Raw genomic sequence first — 21,573 nt, forward strand, 5'->3', positions numbered from 1 at the left:
GTATATATATATATATATATATATATATATATGACCACCCCTATGACCACCCCTTTCGTATATATGTCACCATGCATTTGATTTTGGGTAAGTTTGATAGTCTAACTACATGTAACTTACATAAAACAGGAATATTATCCAAAAAGTGTCGATCCACCGACACGAGTAGGATTATACTTTCGTGTGGACGATCAACCATTGGTAAGGATTGGAAAAAGCTAAATGTAATTCAAAACCTAAGAATTCAAATGCACGATTATTAGCTCAAAACGAAGGATAAAAGTCATGCATGCACACATATTGCACCAAAGATTTTGAAAGGAAAAGAATACTTCTGCTGTGACAGATTAAGATTATATGCATATAAGTAAAAATTTAGAAGCGCGTATAATCCTTGTTGCATGGTTTTACGAACTATGTTAAACCTATATGTTGCGGACTTGCAGTATTGCATACTGATATGTTGAACATGTATATGAATGCAGGATAACCACAAAGTGAAAAACAGGTCATTGACAAAGGATGAGTTCGCGAAAATTCTGCAACAAGTGATAAAGGAAACTGGGTTTAGTGGTGTTGGAGCCAAGGACACACTGATTTACATCTTCGGGGTTCCCATAACTGCACTCTTAATCAAGCAAGCAGTAATGCCTAATGCAGTTAGGAATGACTATTTCATTCCAGGAATCACTTCTGCAACTGTTTTGGTGCTTGCCAAACTTAACAAGATTTAATTACAAATAATCAACTTCATTTGCAGTATATATATGTACCACGATCAACTTACTGCTAGTTGTTTGTATGAAGTCGATCAATAAATCGTATATATGGACAAACACCTTTAGATTATGAGTTACTAGCCTTTTATCCGTACGTTTACACGGGTTTACAATCATTGAGAAATATATTTAATTTCAGTCTATCATTTATCCACAAAGTTTTTAACGTTCGAATTATACTGAGGAAGATCGAATAATACCTTCTTTTTTTTCTTTTTTTTTCCCTCAAGATTGCTCTTATGTATATTTACATCATTTGTTTGAGTTGATGCTGCATTAGCAGGACAATCCTCTTATACCTATGCTCCTACGTATTATCTCTAAGTTTGCTTGGTACGTTCCTAGAGGATTTAGGAGATGTACAATACTCTCTCAACCACAAACCAAGTAACAAATGGATCAAGAAAAATAATTATAGTTTATAAGACGATAAACGGTATAACATACCTATCACTAAAAGAGGGGAGGGTTCAGCAGGGAGGTCCAACAGGGGGTGGTTGGTTTTAAATTTGGTCATGGAATTCAACAGGCATGCTACACCGTCATGTATAATTTAGCATCGAATTACGCAATTAGCTAGCAAGACGACCATATATAAACACTAAGGAAGTTGTCTTAGTTAATAATCTTGCGAGTAAAATGGCATTATTTTTGGGTCCTTATTTTTGTGCTCATATTTTAGAGGGAGGAGAAGTGTCCTTTTTTTTTTTTGAAATTAGAGGAGTAGTGTCCTGGAGAAAAGTATAGGGATGGGGGATGTCAGCTTTTGCTTTCCAAGGCTTTCTCTTTTTGAACAAGTTTGGGAGAATGACTGTCTGCTGAAGCTAAAGAATAACCAAGCATGTGTGATTGTTAGCTCATAGTGGATTGTGGAATCTATAAAGCACATCCAACATTTCCAGCACAAAAGAAACCAATTCTGATTAAACAATGCCCATCTAATTATACAAGTATGCTGCTGTGTTTAAACAAACCCATAACAGAACAAAAATTCTAACAGAGATCCTCATAGTGTCATAGGTCATTGTGGTGGGTGACCAAATCCACCATCAGTCTCATTGTCTCAAGCCACAAGTCCTCCTAGAGATTCTCACATTCTCAATTTCTTGAAAAAAGAACATGTTTTTGTAACTTTACTGAATGGCCAAGCTCAAGGAATGTTGGATTCCTCTTAGCTAGTCTGTCAAGCAAGGCATTCCCAAGTTCCACACAACCCTGACCATTTTGTACCAAAGATATGAGAATAATCCAATGAAATAACACACATATCTAGGTAAATGATATATATGACTCATGACGATTACCTCGAAAATAATTTGATTTCGTCTATAAACTTCAAGATTTTGTTTTGGAAACTTATCTTGCTCAAATGATGATTTTATAGTACGTTTTATTAATTATTCATCTCAATCTAAATTATAAATGATAAATTTTTGTTTTGACTTTTGACCACGAGATCTCGCTACTAAATTGCACTGATTGAATTAGTGAAAAACTTACGATCCCAAATTCTTGCAAACCCTCGATCCTTTCTTTTGAAGTAGCAAGTTGTAACCACCTCAATTGTTTTTAGGGGGTTTTGAGTGTAGCAGCAGCAATGGAATTTTTGAGAGTGACCTTTCTGTGCTAAATGCATGATTAACCTACTGTCTTGAATTTCCTATTTTCTCCTTTCCTTCTTTTGAATTCCTGTGTGCAAACTAGAGAGGGCAGTATATAATTGTATATTTTTTGTTCAGGGCCTCATGACTCAATGACAGGCATGCTTTGTTCTTTTTATACCACGAAAAGAAGTGGCTTTTTCTTGTGTCTGACACAAAGATTTCGGTGAATGGAGTTCACGCATGGAAAGCAAAAGGGTTCGGAGTTTTGAACATTCAACTTAAAGAAAAACTAAACCCAATTTGAGTTACTGTGGGGGTTTGAGTAGAGCTCTTTCAGTCTCTAGTTGTGTTTGAGAGAATGAGGATGAGAGGAGTTAAAGTTGCTCTATGTTTTGTGGCATTTGTGTGGTATTGGATTTGTGGGAATGGATTGCTTTCACCTAAAGGTGTAAACTTTGAAGGTAAAGTTTGGAACTTTGAAATTTTCTTCATTCATTTCATCATGTATTGCAAGAAAGGTGCATTCTTTTTGTAGCTTTAATGGTAGGAATGTGCAGAATCCTCATCTGGGTATTTTTCATCTCAGTTCAAGCTTTAATGGGTATAAAGGAAGCTTTGGAGGATCCTCATGGTGTTCTAGGTAATTGGGATTATGATGCTGTTGATCCATGTAGCTGGACTATGGTTACTTGCTCTCCTGAAAACCTGGTTGTTGGCCTGTAAGTCTTGCTTCAATTTCTTCTTGAAAGTTTTAAGTTCATGTTAGAGATAAAACGGTTGATAATCATAGAAATGATTAACTTATTTTGAAGTTAAAATGGTCTTTGTGCAGAGGAGTTCCAAGCCAGAATTTATCAGGCACTCTTTCTCCTAGCATAGGCAACTTAACAAATCTTCAGATTGTGTAAGTGTTTTTATCACAACTGGAAATTTTTATTCTTTTCAAGATTGCAATGGTTCTATTTTCATGGATTTTAATAAGGTGTGTTGGTGTGTACAGTCTCTTACAGAACAACAACATAACAGGACCAATCCCTCAGGAAATTGGGAAGCTCTCAAAACTTAAGACTCTTGATGTTTCCAGCAACTTCTTGACCGGGGGAATTCCCTCCTCTCTGGGTCACCTGAAAAGCCTCCAGTACTTGTAAGCATTTGAGGTCATTCCACATGAACTCAAGCATTTTCTCTATTTGTTTAAAATCTAATGTACATATTGTTTCAACTGGATTTAGGAGGCTCAACAATAACAGTCTCTCCGGAGCATTTCCAATGTCGTTGGCTAACATGACCACCCTTGCATTTCTGTAAATCTCTGAACCATTCCTACGTGTTGTGTTTGTATATATGTCATTGAACTGTGATTCTGATGTAGCTTTTGTGATTCTGTGGTTTTGTGCAATAGGGACCTGTCCTACAATAATCTGAGTGGCCCTGTGCCTAGATTTGCTGCCAAAACATTCAAGTAATCTTTCCTTCCTTCTCTCTGTAACTTAATAGAAAGTTTTTACTGATTACTAAATTATTCTCATTCCTCTTGTTAACTTTCATTCAGCATAGTTGGAAATCCGCTGATCTGTGCAACAAGGTCTGAAGCAGACTGCAACGGGATGGAACTGATGCCAATGTCCATGAACTTGAATAATACACAGGGTATGGAATTTGAATTATTTTGCTGTACTGAGAGTTCATAGAAATTTTCAACTGTTCACAGTTCACTGATTTATGATGCAGATGATACTTTTTTTTAATTCTAACTTCAGTTTATCTTTTCTTCTCAAGCTGCTGTTCCTGACAGACCTAAAAGTCGCAAAATGGCACTTGCTTTTGGTTTGAGCCTTGGATGCCTCTGCATGATTGTTCTTGGATTTGGATTATTTATATGGTGGAGGCAAAGGTGCAATAAACAGGCATTCTTTGATGTTAAAGGTACCTACTTTCTTGCTAGATGACAGCACATTATTAACAAAACCAATTATGTAAACAACATGTTTCACTGACTGGGAAACTAATTGGAGTAACGATTCCTGTGCTTGTGGTTATATTTCAGACAAGCATCATGAAGAAATTTCGCTTGGGAACTTGAAGAGATTTCATTTCAGAGAACTTCAGATTGCAACAAATAACTTCAGCAGCAAGTACCTGCTAGGCAAGGGAGGCTTTGGACATGTTTACAAAGGAACTCTCTGCGATGGCACTGTTGTAGCAGTCAAGAGACTTAAAGATGGCAGCGCTCTTGGTGGAGAGATTCAATTCCAGACCGAAGTTGAAATGATCAGCCTAGCAGTTCATCGCAACCTTCTCCGGCTTTATGGGTTTTGCATCACACCAACAGAAAGGCTTCTAGTTTACCCATACATGTCCAATGGCAGTGTGGCTTCTCGTCTCAAAGGTACTAAATCAAAGGATAGAACCAACTCGATTAGTCATTTAGAATGTCTGTTATGTTTGGCTAACTTCAAAATCTTATCTATGCTTTTAACAGGGAAACCAGTGTTGGATTGGGGCACTAGGAAACGGATTGCCTTAGGAGCTGCAAGAGGATTGTTATACCTTCATGAGCAGTGTGACCCAAAAATTATCCACAGGGATGTGAAGGCAGCAAATGTACTTCTTGATGACTATTGTGAAGCTGTGGTCGGAGATTTTGATTTGGCAAAGCTTTTGGATCACCAAGATTCACATGTCACCACCGCAGTGAGGGGTACCATAGGGCACATAGCCCCAGAGTATCTTTCTACAGGCCAATCCTCTGATAAAACAGATGTCTTTGGATTTGGTATTCTTCTCCTTGAACTAATCACAGGCCAGACAGCTCTAGAATTTGCCAAGTCCACTAACCAGAAAGGAGCCATACTTGATTGGGTGAGCAAAACATAAATGTGTATGGTTACTGATTAGTACTAAATAGTTAAAGATTAGTCCACTCTTATGTGATTTATATCCGAAATTTATTTGATCACAGGTTAAGAAGCTTCATCAGGAAAAGAAGCTTGAAATGCTAGTGGACAAGGATCTTAACACTAACTATGATCGCATTGAGCTTGAAGAAATGATTCAAGTTGCACTCTTGTGTACTCAGTACCTTCCTGGTCATAGACCCAGAATGTCTGAAGTGGTCAGAATGCTAGAAGGTGATGGACTTGTGGAAAGATGGGAAGCATCTCAAAGAGCAGAATCAACAAAGTCCAAAGCTTACTTTTCATCCTCTGATCGATACTCGGATCTTACTGACGACTCTTCATTATTAGTACAAGCAATGGAACTCTCTGGTCCAAGGTGAACATTTATCCATTTCAAAAGAAAGCATGTCATAGCAAGAAATATAGTTGAAGCTACTAGGTTGTATCACATGAATGTTAAGATTTTTGGCTGTATATTGGTAGTGCATCAGAGGTCTGAAAATTTTGATATTTGCTTCCTACTCCAATTGTACAGATTCTTCAATAAAATGACATTCTTAGATTCAAAATTACTGATTAGTATATTTAACCTTTCATTCTCTTTGTTCACATAGACTCATTTTCTGCTTCTAACTTCACTCTTAATCCACCAAAGAGAAACTCCAGACAGAAGACACGAATTTATTCAGAAACAACATTGTACTAAACCTCAACAAATACATAACTGAGACACTAAAACCAACTTTATGTAATTAGAAAACGATATTAAGATGAATCTGTCCTGGGATTACAATGAATTTGATCAACAAACATAACAGTAAGACCTTGTTCATTATACTCCGAGGAAAGGAAGCATGTTCAACTTAAACCACCAGAGCTAAATTCAAGCTTTATTGACCCACTGTGTGCAAAGAAAACACGGAAGCATAAAACACTATGTGGCTTAATCTTATGAGCCATCAATAATGTTGAACAGTCATTCTTTCCAGAATAGGGGATCGATCCTTTATGAACTTGGTAAGTACTGATTCAGTTTCAAATCCTTTAATAGCTATTATCTTCACTGTTTTGAGTCCGGGAAGGTTCAGATAAGATGACTGATATTGTGTTTCTAGGAATTCCTCAACAGGTGTGGAGCAAGTATGAGAAATCTATTAAAGGAAACAAAAATCAATTCAAAAAATTAATCGAAGTTCTGTAACGTTACATAATAAAAAAAAACTATAAAAGTAATAGAAGAACTTGTATTGAAGTAGCTAGTTAGAGGAACTCACCAAAAGGAATAGTTTCTCCAAGTTTGGAGCACTTCTAAGAATGCAGAGACACATTATCACTTGTGCCATGGAGTCTAACCTTAGATCCTTGAGTTGAAAATCAGTCAAGTGATGAAGAGGGCTAGGAAGTCTGTATGGTACATTTTCATGACCCAAAAGCTAGCAACAAACAAATGCAAGAAATAAACAATCATGTAAATATGGGAGAGATGCAATACAATTCAATGATCTGGTCAGAGAATGAGCAGTGGTAATCATTGTGTTAAATAACTTCAACAAAATAGGAAGAACATTAAAGTGAAAAATGAGGAAGATTGGCATGCATGTACCTGTAGGAAACTACTGTGTAGGCTGAGCTTCTCAATAGTATGTAGGTGACCAATGACCCTAGATAAATTGGATTGTCTATGGTATGGGGCATCGTTCCACCACCACCTCCTCAAGGAAATGTCAACGCTAAGCAGAGAAGGACAATCTGCAAGACATAAATCTTTGAATTTGGAATGTATCTCCAGATACTTGAGGTTTGGGTTTTGGATTCTGAGAAATATAGGGAAAACAAGATGCAATAATGTCAGTCTTTCAAGAAGAGGGCAGTTGGGAATTAGCCGCTCTAGTATGCATGCCTTTGTGCTGACTTTATTGAGCTGGAGACTTCTGAGAGACTTGAATCCAATGTGTGTTTCCGGAGGTGGATTGATCTCACAAGAGGAGAGGTCTAAATGATCCAGTTGTGGACAAGAGAATAGAGAACAAGGCAGTTTAAAATCACAATGGTTAAAAAGAGTAGACTCTTTAAAGATCAACTCCTTGAGACCTTTCCCAGCTAAGAATTTAACCCACTGGTCTAAATCAACCCTGTCTGGGGAGCAATAAGCAGAGAGCTTAAACTTCTCTATCGCAGAGACAGAGCCATGCGCTTGAATTTGATGAAGAATTATCATGATGAACCTCCATCTTGCCGCTATGTCTCTTATTGAAGTGGGGATGAGTTTGTCATCAATAACAAACTGTGACAGGCAGGTCCATTTGTATCTCCAAGTTTTCGACAGGATGCTAGTCTGCACAACTTGTTTTAGTGGCAACAAAGTTAGGACACTATCTAGTACTTCTGCAGGAAGACTGCTAATCCTATCTCTCTCCATGATCAAATCCTATCGAAATAGAGCTTCGAGAAACTTCTTGATGAATTCGTTTGATTCCTCGGGTAGGTATTTATAGTGACAGCTGATGAACAGTTAGGATAAGCAACTTTACATGGTACGAAAGAAATCCTACACCTAGATTCCGAATAATGAACAACTGATGCCACCAACCCCAATTCAATACCAGAAGATTTACCATACCTATTCAGCTTCTTGCTCACTGATTCTTGAAAGCTGAGAAGCTCTGACTCGGAAATTTGAGGAAGATTTGGACTTCAATATCTCTGGATATTTAACTAAAAAAGGTTACTGCACAAGTGAAGCTGATTACATAAGCAATTACACTCAAAATTTGGGACAAGATTGAACTTTATTATTTCTAATAAGAGCACTATATATAGTCATTAAAAATGTGGTGATGAAGTTCTGTAAGTGTAAATCAATGTTGAGAAACGACCAGGAAAAGAAACCTCAAGGAGGAATTTTCCCTATTTTGTAGTTACCAAACATGAACAAGGTAACAACTTCCTAGTTGTTAAGCCTCAAATAATTAAAATCCGTGAAACAAAAACGAGAAATTACAGTTAAATGGTCAGAAGATAATACAAATATGATTATAAAACCCAAAGGACTACTAGTACACAGAAACAATCAGTTATAGAAGAAATGAGGTAGCTTATCAACAAGAATCTAATCGATGACAAAAACAGATGAGCTGCATAATCTGCATTGGTAATAATGGGTACTCGAGATAAATCGAAAAAAGAAAGTTCATCCTTGATCACAAAGATATTGTAGCAGTCCATACCTTAAACCCTGACCCTCTCTGTTGACATCCTTACTGGTTCCTGCTACCAAGTCCATTTTTACACAACTAATCTACAATCTAACTGAATTTAAACCAGTAAATTAATAGATATGAACTCGTTCAGAAATAACGTCTGTACTAAACTGAAACAACTTCTATACCAGTCTTTCAATTTAGCAACATACCTGAGAAACTAAAACCATCTTATTCCCAGTACTACTTTGATTGAAGCACCAAAGCCTTTTAAGAGATTCATGCAAGGTTGGAGAGGGAGGGAGGTTGAAGTTGGGGAGGTTGGGGAAGCCTTGTTTTCCAAGGTACTTTGGTGACCTAAATGGGTTCCAAACTGTTACAAGCATTGCAGGCCTTCAGCCCAACAGCAGCCCAACAGTTGAAACACAAATACACAAAAAGATATATAGGCCCAAATCGCCCAATAAAAGCATGAATGAGATTAAAGATGAATTAGAAAGATAATTGAGAATTGGATTCCATTATAAAAGTTTCAAGCATTTGACAAGTTTCTTTACTTTTTTTTTTTTGTAAATAAAAAGTTTCTTTACTTAACTGAGAGATTAAGAGTTCTATTTGTGTAAATATGTCATATTTGAAAGTTCTCATAAGATCTCCTATTACTCAGAATCGTCGGTCTTGAGTAAGACTTTATCAAAGTCGATTAGTAAGACAAAGAATAAGGTGCAGATCATCATGTGCAAATTGAATTGAAAGACTCATTGTTAGGGAAATCAGACCAATTCGATACATGTATATTGTATATATGTACAATTATGTATGTGTATATATATATTATATATAGATTATATATAATATATATTACATGTCAAGCTTCTTTGGTTCCAGAAGCTATACGTAAATGACAACTTGTGGTGCAGATGGCTCCTAATCCAAGTCTCTGCTAAGTGGCAATCTCCTATTGGCTGCAGGAATTTCCTCCATATATATAGGTTTTGTCAAAATTGAAATTATGCTTACAAAAACCATTTTAGAGTTTCTAAAAACAATTAAACTTGTATATATCATTACATGTGGTAGGGAATTTCCAATGAAAAATCTTCTAATTGATAAATGACAATTTATAATTTTGGCAGCTATGGTAGCTTTCATGGGGATTCATCTCTACCCTGTGATTGATGATAGCTAGGTGCCTAGGTAATGTATGATAGCAACAGTTATTTACACTGCAAGCAAATTGGCATTGTAGGAGTAGTAGTGGATACATGTCTATCTCTATGATTCATGAGCAGCTAATTAAGTTTGATATTGAGCAGAAATCTTATTCTTCTAAACTTTGTCATGAATATAACACATTCTAATGGTTAATAGTTCAGTATACATGCATAGATTTGATCTATATTGTTGCTTGGAAAGTGTAAATATACTTTTCTTTGTGACAACTAAAAAAATATCATATTATTAGCGCATAACCAGGTTCGAGTGATGAATCTAGAAATCTTTATCAAGATAATATTCGATAATTATCACTAAACCACGTAATTGCACATTTGAACACTTGTGTTTGCATGCCGACGTTTCTCGAGTAGAGTAATGTGAACAACGCGATAGTTATGTGATACGAGAACATATGTATGCATTACGAGAAGATTGTTCTAAAAATAATCGCGCGCGCTTGTTAAAACTTCTTCATCTCGACAGATCAAAGGATTCGGAAGCAGTAAAGATCTGCACGCAGGCCAATAGAACTCCAGGAAACTTCTCTTTTCCTCTAAATCCAAGCAGCCAAACAAAAAACCCAAAAAACCCTACAGTTGGTCGTTACTATCCATTCTCATCCATACTGATCCAGCTGTGTAAGTAGTAGAACAAACCCAGAAAGCATCTCCACCACGTATTTTGAATTGACACGTGTACTTGCCGAATCTTAAGCAGCTCAGACTCCTGGACCCCCCCCAGCCCCGTTTTAGGTCCAAAAGGCCAAAGCCCAAGCACCTCCTCCGGGCCCCACACCCCACTCCCGCCGAGCTCAGCCAACCACAAGATAACGCAACAAGTTTTCCCACCCACTACATCTCCTCCACGTGTCGCCCTCTGGATTCTCGTTCCACTTTGCCGCTCTGCCTACAGTTACACCCCCTCTCCCTCCTCCTTCCCTCCATAACTCCATTATTACCTCCAAAACTTTCAAAGACTTGAGAGTGAGGAGGAAACAACATAACAACATGTTGAAAGAAGAGAGCAATGGCGCCGCGGCCGCGAACAGCTGGGCACGTGTCTGCGACACGTGCCGCTCCGCGCCCTGCACGGTCTACTGCCGTGCAGACTCCGCGTACCTCTGTTCCGGCTGCGACGCCACCATCCACGCGGCCAACCGCGTGGCGTCGCGCCACGAGCGCGTGTGGGTCTGCGAGGCCTGCGAGCGTGCGCCGGCCGCTTTACTCTGCAAGGCCGACGCGGCGTCGCTCTGCACGGCCTGCGACGCAGACATCCACTCCGCCAACCCTCTGGCGCGTCGCCACCAGCGCGTCCCCATCCTCCCCATCTCCGGCGGTCAGATAGTGGTGGGGTCCACTCCGGCGGATACAACCGAGGACGGGTTCCTGAGCCAGGAAGGAGACGAGGAGGCCATGGATGAAGAAGACGAAGACGAGGCTGCTTCCTGGCTGCTGCTGAATCCTGTGAAGAACAGCAATAGCCACAACAGTAACAACAACAACAATCCGAACAGTAACAACAACGGATTCTTCTTCGGAGTGGAGGTTGATGAGTACTTGGACCTTGTGGAGTACAACTCATCTGATCAGAACCAGTTCAGTGGTACTACTGCTACTAATGACCAGCATAGCTATGGTGTGCCGCACAAGATCAGTTATGGAGGTGATAGTGTTGTACCGGTTCAGTATGGAGAAGGTAAAGTGACCCAGATGCAGATGCAGCAGAAGCATAATTTTCATCAGTTGGGGATGGAATATGAGTCCTCAAAAGCTGCTTATGGTTATGATGGTTCCATTTCTCACACTGTAAGCTTCTAATTTCCACTTCATAATGCTTCTACGATTGGTTAATTACTTGTTTATTGCTAGCTTTTGGTTGATTAGCTATTGCGATTCCTAGTGAATAGACGTTTATCTGAGATGATGTTTTACTGGTGTAAAGATAAGCTTTCTTTTACTGGTAAAGCTAAAAAGAGAAAGCTAGCCTTCTACTGTTATCTGCACTTTTTTAGCTCTTTTGTCTCCAAATCTTTGCTTTAGTGGCAAAGAATATGAATGTTTCTATTTTGCCTTTCTCCTTTTGCTTGCCCCTTTTGATCCAAGTAAGAAATTGACAGTCACCAAAGTGTGCAGTGTTACTTATCCTAGGTATATATTGTGATCTGAAGTGTTACTTTCTCTTGTGTAGTTCTGTACAGATACTTCAATAAGTCAGAGAATGATTTAGGAACATTTTGAAAGGCATACGAGTTTTAGCTCTCCAATTCATTTCATTTTAATGGGGCTTATGCTTATTCAGGGTGTAAGCTACTCAACTAGCTTATGTGGTGGAAGAGTGCATGAAAAGTCTAGAAAACCCCCAAACATAGTGAACAATCCCAAAAGCAAGTGTTGAATTCATGCATCCTTTATAAATGATGAAAATATGAAATTATATTTGGTTCATCTTGACAGATGCTTTGATCTGCTAGCAATTTTTCCTGATGGTGCTTCTCTTTGATCATTTGATAGGTTTCTGTTTCATCCATGGATGTTGGAGTTGTACCAGACTCAACAATGAGTGAAATGTCTGTCTGTCACCCAAGAACACCGAAAGGAACAATAGACCTTTTTAATGGACCTACAATTCAGATTCCAACCCAACTAAGTCCTATGGACAGGGAGGCCAGGGTCCTCAGATACAGAGAGAAAAAGAAGACGAGGAAGTTTGAGAAAACAATCCGGTATGCCTCAAGGAAGGCCTATGCAGAGACTAGACCCCGGATCAAGGGCCGGTTTGCAAAGCGAACAGACATCGACGTTGAAGTGGATCAGATGTTCTCCACATCACTTATGGGAGAAACTGGATACGGCATTGTTCCTTCATACTAAAACGTGTGACAAGCAGCAGAAGGAGACCACCTTAAGATAACTAAACACTCAATGGTTTTTAGATATTATTAAAGACCTGCTACTGATACTTACTGTTATCTTTTCCAATTTAAATGAGATGTAAGGATGGTAATTTTGTATATTTTGGCATCTTCATGCCATTGCTATGTTGTAAATGTAAATTTCTACCAGTTGGAAGTTCAACCTTTTGCAGCAATATCATAACTTTGCTTGTTAGATCGATCTGCAGCTGTGTTTTCAGCAAAGACTAGTCAGATAGTAGGAGCGAATCTTTTTCACTCTAGAAATCTTGTAACCTTAAAGAATGAAAAACTCATTATTCAGTAATATATTATGTACCTTTCTGGACAGAAATTTGGAACATGATTCTAGCATATCGTGGGGAGATATTAGAGAGAATGCAACAGCAACAATACTAATAAAGATTCTGAAAACAAGAACTAGTTTCATATTTTCTTTAAGGCAGAGGAACTACTCTTCTCTGCACTCGTTGGAAGAATTTTATTTACAAAAATGAAGGTATCATCTCTTAGTGGGATCTTTCTCATAAAATGAAAAACATGGTATCCAAAAAGTTCTTGTATGTTTCCAACTACGATCAGTTATGGAGATAACCTAAACTTCTTAACTGCCTGGAATGATTATGAAAGAGGGAACACATGACATTGCACACACATTAGTTGCAGACCAAACTAGCCTTTTAAGGGAAGTTCAATTTTAGTTGTACTGATTGATATAGCATATCCGGAGCATACCCTTGATTCAGAATATGAAAATGCAGGAGTCTAAAATATTTTATGCTAGTTGCATTGGAAATATTCCAAGTACAAATTATACTGCTACTTTAGATGAGAGATCACTACAGATGGATATTTTTGAAGCTTTTGGGATCTCTGATCAACAAAGACATTCTATCTGCACTTTTGATCACCTTTGCAAGAAATGCACATGGGAGAACAAGTTGAGCCAATAGTGTAGAGTCATTACACTCTCAAGTAGGCCATTTCTTGAGGCATCTAATGCTGCAACATTCCCATATGATGAGCTTTTCGTGCAATACTTTGGCATAATCATAACTCTCTTGAAAAAAATGTGGTTTCCTGATAATGATTTCAGTTGTGGAAAATGGTTTTGCAGTTCTTCTACCTGATCTGTATAGCATTAAAAAAAAATCCGTCAATCCAAAATTTTAACCAGTTAGTATTCCATGCTGGTTATTACATTAGATGATGTGCCTTATTGGTTTTATTCCTCAAGATGATCTGATATGAACTCAGTGTACTTGTACTAAACATATCAAGTCTCCATTTAAGTTTTTGCATTCTGGATCTGAGGTAGAAATCTGAAAGAGAGGGAAGGTCCCAAAAGTTTAAAAGAGCAAGCAAAAGTGCACCTCCACAAATCCAATGCTGTAATCTAGTGAGAAAAAGTTACTGCACTTTGCACTTTCTGCACTCTGCACTCTGCACTTTGCACTTTGCACTTTGCACTTTGCAATACAAAAAGAAATGCATAAAGGGCAAAAAAAAGAAGAAGGGAAGAATGGATATGCATATATCAAGTTGCCAAGCCCTTTTTTACAAAAGCTTTTGTTTGATTTGGATTGCCCAGAAGTGCATACCCTCATGTTTTTTTGTTTTCTAATCATGACTCATTAGAACAGTTGAAGCATAGTCAATAGATATGTGCCTCTTTCTTCCTCTACTCTTCTCCTTTTGTTGATAAGGAAAACCACAGCTACTTGGTATCAATCTCTGAGTGCTGATTGGGCAAAAAAACTACTTGGCCTTGTATCAGCCAGCTAGCTAGCTGACTGGAATTCATGACTTTTCTATCTTCATCAGCATTCATCTTAAACCACATAATACTCCCAGTCCTTGGAGGCTTGAATATAATTTTAGTCAAGAATCCAATTATATGACCCAAATAGTTATTATCCATCTCAAGGCGGGACCTGGGCTTGTAATTTTGCAAGTTTTGAAGAGATTTATGGACCATGTATTCATTGCAATAATCATTACAATCTCGAAGAAATTGGTTTCATGATAATGATTCCAGTTGTCGAAAATGGTTTTACAGTTCTTCTACCTGATCTGTATAGCATAAAGAAAATGGAGTTTCCATCAATCCAAAGTTTCAACCTTTTAGTAATCCATGCTGGTTGTCTCTTTGGATTTTCGATGGTGCATGATGAAGTGCCTTGTGTTGGTGCTTTTCCTCAAGACGGTACTGAGATTTACTAAAATATGAGATGAACTCAATGTACCTAAAAACATGTTAAGTTTCCATATATTTAAGTTTTGCATCTGGATCTGAGGTGGATACTAGAAAGAGAGGGAAGATCCCAAAAGTTAAAAAGAGCAAGCAGACCACAAATCCAGTTCACAAACTAAACTAGAAAACTCGAAAATGGTGAGCCTTAATCAACTGAATCCAGTGCAAGGATTCCAGGGAGGGGTAACCCTTTTAGGAACTCCAGGCTTGCATCACTCTCACCTGCTGACATGTGGCTCATTCTAAGGCCAAGCCTCCTCACAGCAGCAACAGTGGCACCCCCTCGAACTATAGTTGAAACTTCCTCCTTCTCAGTCAAGTCCGCAAGCTTTCTTGCAATTGCCTCAGTACCAACTGCAAAATTGTCAAACTCAGACATGCCCATTGGTCCACTCCAAATGATAAGAACATCAGTGAACCTCTTGATGGAATCCGTTCCTATATCCATCCCCATAGAGAGCTATATGTTAAGACACTGAAACCACCTTTCTATTGGCATCAGCAGAGAGCGTTTTCGAAATCGCTACATCCGTTGGGAGCATACGAACTTGTTTCTCCTTTGCCTTCTCCAAAACCTTTTTGGCAGCATCAACCATAGCTCTTTCGACAAGGGAAGATACAATGGAATACCCCTCTGCCATGAGAAAGGTGAAGATCAGCCCTCCACCCAATAACAGAATATCAACCTTGTCCAGTAAGTACTCTATTACCCCAATCTTCAATGAAAGATTAAACCCACTGACAACGGCTGCAAATGGTCTCTTCGGAAATGATAAAACATCAACAAGATAGTGCCCTTCATGACGCAAAAGGTTTCCCGCAGCTGAAGGCTTCAAGTACTTAGCCAGGCCTTCTGTTGATGCATGAGCCAAGTGAGATGTGCCAAAAGAATCATTTACAAAGACATCCGCAAGTGAAACAAGCTTCTTGGCTAAGTACTTGAAGCCCTCAATTGCGGGAAACCTTTTGCGTCATGAAGGGCACTATCTTGTTGATGTTTTAGCATTTCTGAAGAGACCATTTGCAGCCGTTGTTGGTGGGTGTAATCTTTCATCGAAGATTGGGGTAATAGAGTACTTACTGGACAAGGTTGATATTCTGTTATTGGGTGGAGGGCTGATCTTCACCTTTCTCATGGCGGAGGGGTAATTTTGGCACCTTTTTCTTGCAAGTGCTTGATTGTGGGAACAGAGGCTTGGAGTCTAGTGTCATCCATGATCTGAAAGTTCTCATTAAGGGGGACATCCAAATCCACCCTCACTAAGACCCTCTTGCCCTTCAACTCGGCCACATCCAGTTTTTCCGCTATCTTCTTGGTCTCCACCTGAGACAGAATCAATGAGATGTAGATGACGGAATTTAAAACACAGACAGTCATGATTCAGCATTGGTTTAATGTACTTTGACTAAATCTTGTCAATCAATAAATGAATGCTAGCTATATCTTGTATGGTTAACTGAACGCTCGACAGATACTACATAAGCAATAGTTGATGTACAAACTCAGGATGATAAGTGGAAAACCCTAAAATTCACTAAACAAATACAAGCAAACTTAAACAAAAAATAGTGTATCGGAAGCTTACCAGTGACATCAAGTGCTGGAAAGCATACAAACGTTTTGGTTTTAACCTGCACAGGAAAATGCAAGAATAATCACAAGTGTGGAATACTAATGGTGTAGCTTTTGACCAAAAGATCATGAAGGGATGTAGATAATTAACCTCTGAGAACATTGTCTTTGTAAGTTAGTAGCAAATTAGCAATTTAGGCCCGTACAACGTATTTGGCCTCTAAACATATAAATAATGTTCTTCAAATACGGGAACCTATCTAAGTAATGAGCTCTTCAACATCTACGTTAGCATTACAATTCAGAAGTTTAACAAATGAAAAAGTAAGGTAATCAATTACTCACTTCCCAAAGCCAATCAAATCTCCAAGACGTAATTCCTTTGTTTCATGTTTGTTCACCTGATAAAGCAGGTAAAGGGTTAGAAACTTAATCCCATAAAGACATGTGTTTATAACATTAAAGATGTTTATAGAAATACCTTTTTTGGTTGACGACAGTAACATTTCCACTAAGGTTACAGATAAAAGCCTCGCCACTTGGTTTGAACACGAGGACTACACAAACAAGTGAAATTTTTCAAGTTAGCATTCTCGGCTTCACAATAAGTCCAATAACAATAATAAGTATAAAGCATTTCTCTGAAAGGTCAAAATGAATGTACTGACCAGCATGGTGTTCGGAAATATTATCATCATTAATCTGGAAATCACACGTCGGTAGCTTTCCAAACAGGAATGTGCCTTTTCCGTGACTAAATTTTTTTAACAAACAACAAACATGTTGAGTGATATGTAAAAAAAAGGATTGCTATACTGGGTTAAAATATTGAGAGTAGGACTGGAATGTGATAAGTTGCAGAGGACAACAAGACAAACTCTTCTTTTTCTGCATTATATGAAGGGTCTCTATATTTTCTACCGTAAAAGAGCATGAACAAGAAAATAAACTCACATATTAAATTCTCCGACCACTTTGTTATCCTGCATGATCTCAAGTTTGTAACGGTGCCATGGAGCACCGCACCAGTCCGGGATCTGGTAAGGGAGCGCTGGCATTCGAGGAGACTGGTAAGGGAGCACTGGCATTCGAGGAGACTGGTAAGGGACCGCTGGCATTCGAGACTGGTAAGGGAGCGCTGGCATTCGAGGAGACTGGTAAGGGACCGCTGGCATTCAAGGAGATTGGTGACCGGCTAAATTTAGAGACTGGTGTCCGGCACCAGCGTTGCTGTGCTTCTTACCGACTACAACCAAATTAATTACTTTCAGCAAACATAAAACAACGGTAAAAGTTCATGTACCCAACAAATTGAAGGTTTACCTTTCCATGAATATGAAGGATCATGAACGAGCGAGTACGACGCAGCTGCGCTAGACTCTTCACATGGCTGGGCCTGATTTGCATAATAAGATCTGGATTAGCCCTGCGAAACAAGCCATCTCTATGCCAGTATTCATTTCCTTGGCTATCAAATCCAAAACTAGATAACCTATCCTGCAGATGAGCAAAGTCTTAGTAGCAGTTTTGAAATCAAGGTGGTTTGTATGAAAAGTGAAATGGTGAGGGTGATCGTTGTTCAGCGAGAGAAACGGTTTCATTTCTTCGCTCTCTAATGCAGCACCGAAGAACATTGCGGGTCCCCGGTGGTTGCTCCATCTCATCAGCCACTGATCTGGAATCAAGAAAAACAGGATTAAGACTAATATTGGGAGATAAATCAAACATAAAATTATGCGAGAACCCAAACCCCGAAATTTGCAGAAACCCTAAACACTAAAGTTTGTAGAGACCTAGCCCCAAGATTTGCAGAAATTATGTAACTGGCCAGTAATTTCATAGTAAACACAAGCAATGCAAAACTTTTCCATCTGGGTAAGACGACCTGAAATCGGTATACAGCTAAGAACTTTCATAATTTCATTCATTCAATTGTTCTGTAACAAAGCCAATTTAGAGAAGAAAACCCTCCTAAATTTCACATCATATATCACTCTCAAATCCACCATATTTAAACTACAGACAGAGTAATCAACCACCCAAAAATCAGAGGCAAAAGTCATGAAATGGAAACCCCATACACCCATCATTCCAATACCGATCAACTCAAAACCATAAATCCATATGAAAGTCATTCAGGAAATAAGCAACGAGGGGTTTGACAAGCATAACATCCAAACCCAAATAAAGGTAAGATCCATGAATAATTCCAACACTGCAGATGTAAGACATATCGTAGTTCATACAAAATTGAGATAACACACAAGATGAAATTGAAATCGAGTGTGAACTTACGGCTGGGAGAGGATGTGACGGAACCAGATCCCCGACCGGACGAACAATTTTGTTTATGCAAAGAGATGACTGCCGTTGAGGAGAAGACAAGAACAGCGCGGGTACCGGAAATTTGAGAGGTGTTATGAACATTTGAATCCCACAGCCAGATCGGAGATGGGCTTGCTACGAGATCGATGCGACACATGACGGCGGTTGGTGGTTCGGCCGGAGTCGGTGTCTCGATAGGTGGGATTGCTGGCATGACGGAAAGGCTGGTGTTTCGCCGGATCTTGCCCCAAACTTTGTATCTGACTCCGATCTGGTATTCTGGTGGGTAAGAGGTTTGAATCGGAGGAGCGGCGTTACTGCTGCAGCGGTGGTGGTTCAGTGCTGCAGGCCGGCGCTTGTGGTGGATGCCCGATCCCTACGGACCTGCTGGCCCGCGATGGTGGAGGTTGTCGGATCCCCGACGGTGCTGCAGGCCCGCGCAGGTGTTGGTCGCCGAATCCCAATGGTGCTGCAGGCCCGCGCTGGTGGTGGTCGCCGGAATTCGAGGGCGTGCGGATGGATACTGTTGTGGAGCAAGGATGGAGATACAGCGGTCGAATTTGACTGTGATGGGTGAGATCTGATCTGCTCATTGGGCCTGGATACTGCCCAGATGGTTTTGGCCTCATGCTAGTTAGGCCTGGGCCTTTGCCTGGGTCTGGGTCTTTGGCCCACATGAGGTATCTATGTTAAACTGCTTTGTTATTTACTCTTAGGTTATTTCGGGTCCCAGTTTTTGGGCTCATATCACCCATGTGGTGCATTTTTATCCCTCTGTGGATCATTCTGGCTCTGTCCATATCGGGAGGACTCGGTTCCTCATACCGATGTCAACCAATCCCAACTTTTTCCAGATTATTGGTTACCCTACACCAAAACAACCCATCAACCCCCATTTCAAACCATCATGAGAGCTTGTGTGCTTGTTCGCTAAAAGTGCATTTTGGCACTTACCTATTAGATTATGGGTGCTCACACGTGTGTTTATCACCCCCCATCTTCGTTGGTTTCGGTTCTTGGGTACATTTTTCGGTCCTCTCTCGGCAGCCTCAGCTTTATCATGGCTTTGGTTTAGTTGGTGGATTGTATAGTGTTGTTTTGAGGAAGTTTTTCCTCTTGGTTATGGGTTTCCATATGATGTGTGCATTGGGATTTGGTGGATGTCAATTACTCGAGCAACAACGCTCCGATATAGCACTCCTCATTTACTCACAGCTGCTGGCGGCGACGGCGATCGCGACGGCGACGACAATGCTAACGTGCATGAGTGGTGTGTGTGTGGTAGATTTGTTAGTATTGTTGTATTTATGTTTTCGGTTGTAGGGCCTTTGGCCCATAGTTTAGTGAGTTTGTGGTTTCCTTCATTCTTTCTATTATGATCGAGTTAGAGACTCGTGCTCTTCGTTATTAGTTTTTTCGGCCTTGTGTTTGCAGGTTTGTAATTTGAGTTCATCCTTGATTAATGAAATATTCATTTCTCTAAAAAAAAAAAAAAAAAAAACAAGACGAGGTGTTGTCTATATTTCGTCTTTTATGTATTGTGGTGTTTGAACTATCTCTTCTCTTTCTTCATTGAACAACAGGAGGTGTTGGCTATATTTTGTCTTTTTTATACTATGATGTTGGAACAACATGAGGTGTTGGTTATATTTCGTCTTTTTTATACTATGATGTTGGAACTATCTCTTCTTCTCTGACCAAAATAGATCTTTTTAGTCTTTAGGGTCATAGTTTTTAGGGCATGACACACTTCTTTTGTAAGATGTTTCGTCAATTTTGGTTCGATTATTCTTTCCACAACCTATTTTATTTATTTTGGTTCAATTATAAATAGTTTCAAAAATATAATTCTTTTGATCATAAATGGTAGTTTTGGATGCGTTCTTAGTTTTCTTTTCGCATCTTAACATGTATATTTGTATTTCATATAAACATGCGACATTGTGTTAAATTTTTTATCTTACCATTTTTGTCAACAAAAAAAATTATTCAAGCCCACCCGATCTTGAATCCTGGATCCGCCACTTAACATAAGGGTGGAGGAGATAAGAACATAAGGAATTCTAGAAATCTTTCTAGTATATATTGGTTTTGAGCTAACTTTTACCCCATTTGCGGGCAAGATTTTGGTTTTGGGATCAAATTGGACCATCTAGTCAGCTGATTTGTAAAAATGAAGGGCTAAATTGTTATTTGATGTAGGGAATCATGACAAAGTCATGATTTTGCTATATAATAAGGGTAAAATAGTCTTTTCAATAACTGATCATAAATAGTAGTTTTTAATGCGTTCATAGTTTTCTTTTCGCATCTTAACATGTATATTTGTATTTCATATAAACATGCGACATTGTGTTAAATTTTTTATCTTACCATTTTTGTCAACAAAAAAAATAATTCAAGCCCACCCGATCTTTGAATCATGGATCCGCCACTGAACATAAGGGTGGAGGAGATAAGAACATAAGGAATTCTAGAAATCTTCCTAGTACATATTGGTTTTGAGCTAACTTTTAACCCATTTGCGTGCAAGATTTTGGTTTTGAGATCAAATTGGACCATCTAGTCAGCTGGTTTGTAAAAATGAAAGGCTAAATTGTTATTTGATATAGGGAATCATGACAAAGTCGTGATTTTGCTATATAATAAGGGTAAAATAGTCTTTTCAATAACTGATAAGAAAAATAAACTAAAAAATGAGGGGCAAAACGTGATTACGCAAGGCAGGAAGGGTAAAATAGTATTTCAACAGTAAATTCATAAAGGCTATTAATTGAAAGCTTGAGTGGCAAAATCGTAATTAAGCTTG

General features: G+C 38.9%; 3 protein-coding genes and 1 pseudogene across 4 annotated transcripts; 2 read left to right on the forward strand and 2 right to left on the reverse strand.

Annotated features, from left to right (window-relative positions):
* The first annotated feature begins 2,557 nt into the window (after positions 1 to 2,557).
* Positions 2,558 to 5,715, forward strand: LOC101302184 (protein NSP-INTERACTING KINASE 1-like). The gene is made up of 11 exons (XM_004304124.1): positions 2,558 to 2,844; positions 2,970 to 3,102; positions 3,216 to 3,287; positions 3,384 to 3,527; positions 3,616 to 3,687; positions 3,786 to 3,845; positions 3,936 to 4,033; positions 4,163 to 4,309; positions 4,431 to 4,772; positions 4,866 to 5,245; positions 5,346 to 5,715. Exons 1-11 carry the CDS (start codon positions 2,742 to 2,744, stop codon positions 5,661 to 5,663), a joined length of 1,869 nt encoding a protein of 622 aa, XP_004304172.1. The 5' UTR covers positions 2,558 to 2,741; the 3' UTR covers positions 5,664 to 5,715.
* A 4,952-nt stretch (positions 5,716 to 10,667) lies between these two features.
* On the forward strand, positions 10,668 to 12,814 carry LOC101302475 (zinc finger protein CONSTANS-LIKE 2-like). The gene is made up of 2 exons (XM_004304125.1): positions 10,668 to 11,506; positions 12,212 to 12,814. The coding sequence occupies exons 1-2, from the start codon at positions 10,709 to 10,711 to the stop codon at positions 12,569 to 12,571; spliced, it is 1,158 nt and encodes a 385-aa protein (XP_004304173.1). The 5' UTR covers positions 10,668 to 10,708; the 3' UTR covers positions 12,572 to 12,814.
* A 1,994-nt stretch (positions 12,815 to 14,808) lies between these two features.
* On the reverse strand, positions 14,809 to 17,113 carry LOC101313239 (annotated as a pseudogene). Its single transcript, XR_185128.1, has 5 exons — positions 17,108 to 17,113; positions 16,785 to 16,840; positions 16,453 to 16,498; positions 16,006 to 16,190; positions 14,809 to 15,829 (listed from the first exon to the last, which is right to left on the reverse strand). The product of XR_185128.1 is annotated as a phosphoglycerate kinase, chloroplastic-like (transcript).
* A 708-nt stretch (positions 17,114 to 17,821) lies between these two features.
* LOC101313539 lies at positions 17,822 to 19,276 on the reverse strand. The gene is made up of 2 exons (XM_004305994.1): positions 18,735 to 19,276; positions 17,822 to 18,114 (listed from the first exon to the last, which is right to left on the reverse strand). The coding sequence occupies exons 1-2, from the start codon at positions 18,976 to 18,978 to the stop codon at positions 17,822 to 17,824; spliced, it is 537 nt and encodes a 178-aa protein (XP_004306042.1). The 5' UTR covers positions 18,979 to 19,276.
* Between the last annotated feature and the right edge of the window lie 2,297 nt (positions 19,277 to 21,573).

Source organism: Fragaria vesca, linkage group LG6 (genome assembly GCF_000184155.1).
Source record: "Fragaria vesca subsp. vesca linkage group LG6, FraVesHawaii_1.0, whole genome shotgun sequence".
Lineage (NCBI taxonomy): Eukaryota > Viridiplantae > Streptophyta > Magnoliopsida > Rosales > Rosaceae > Fragaria > Fragaria vesca.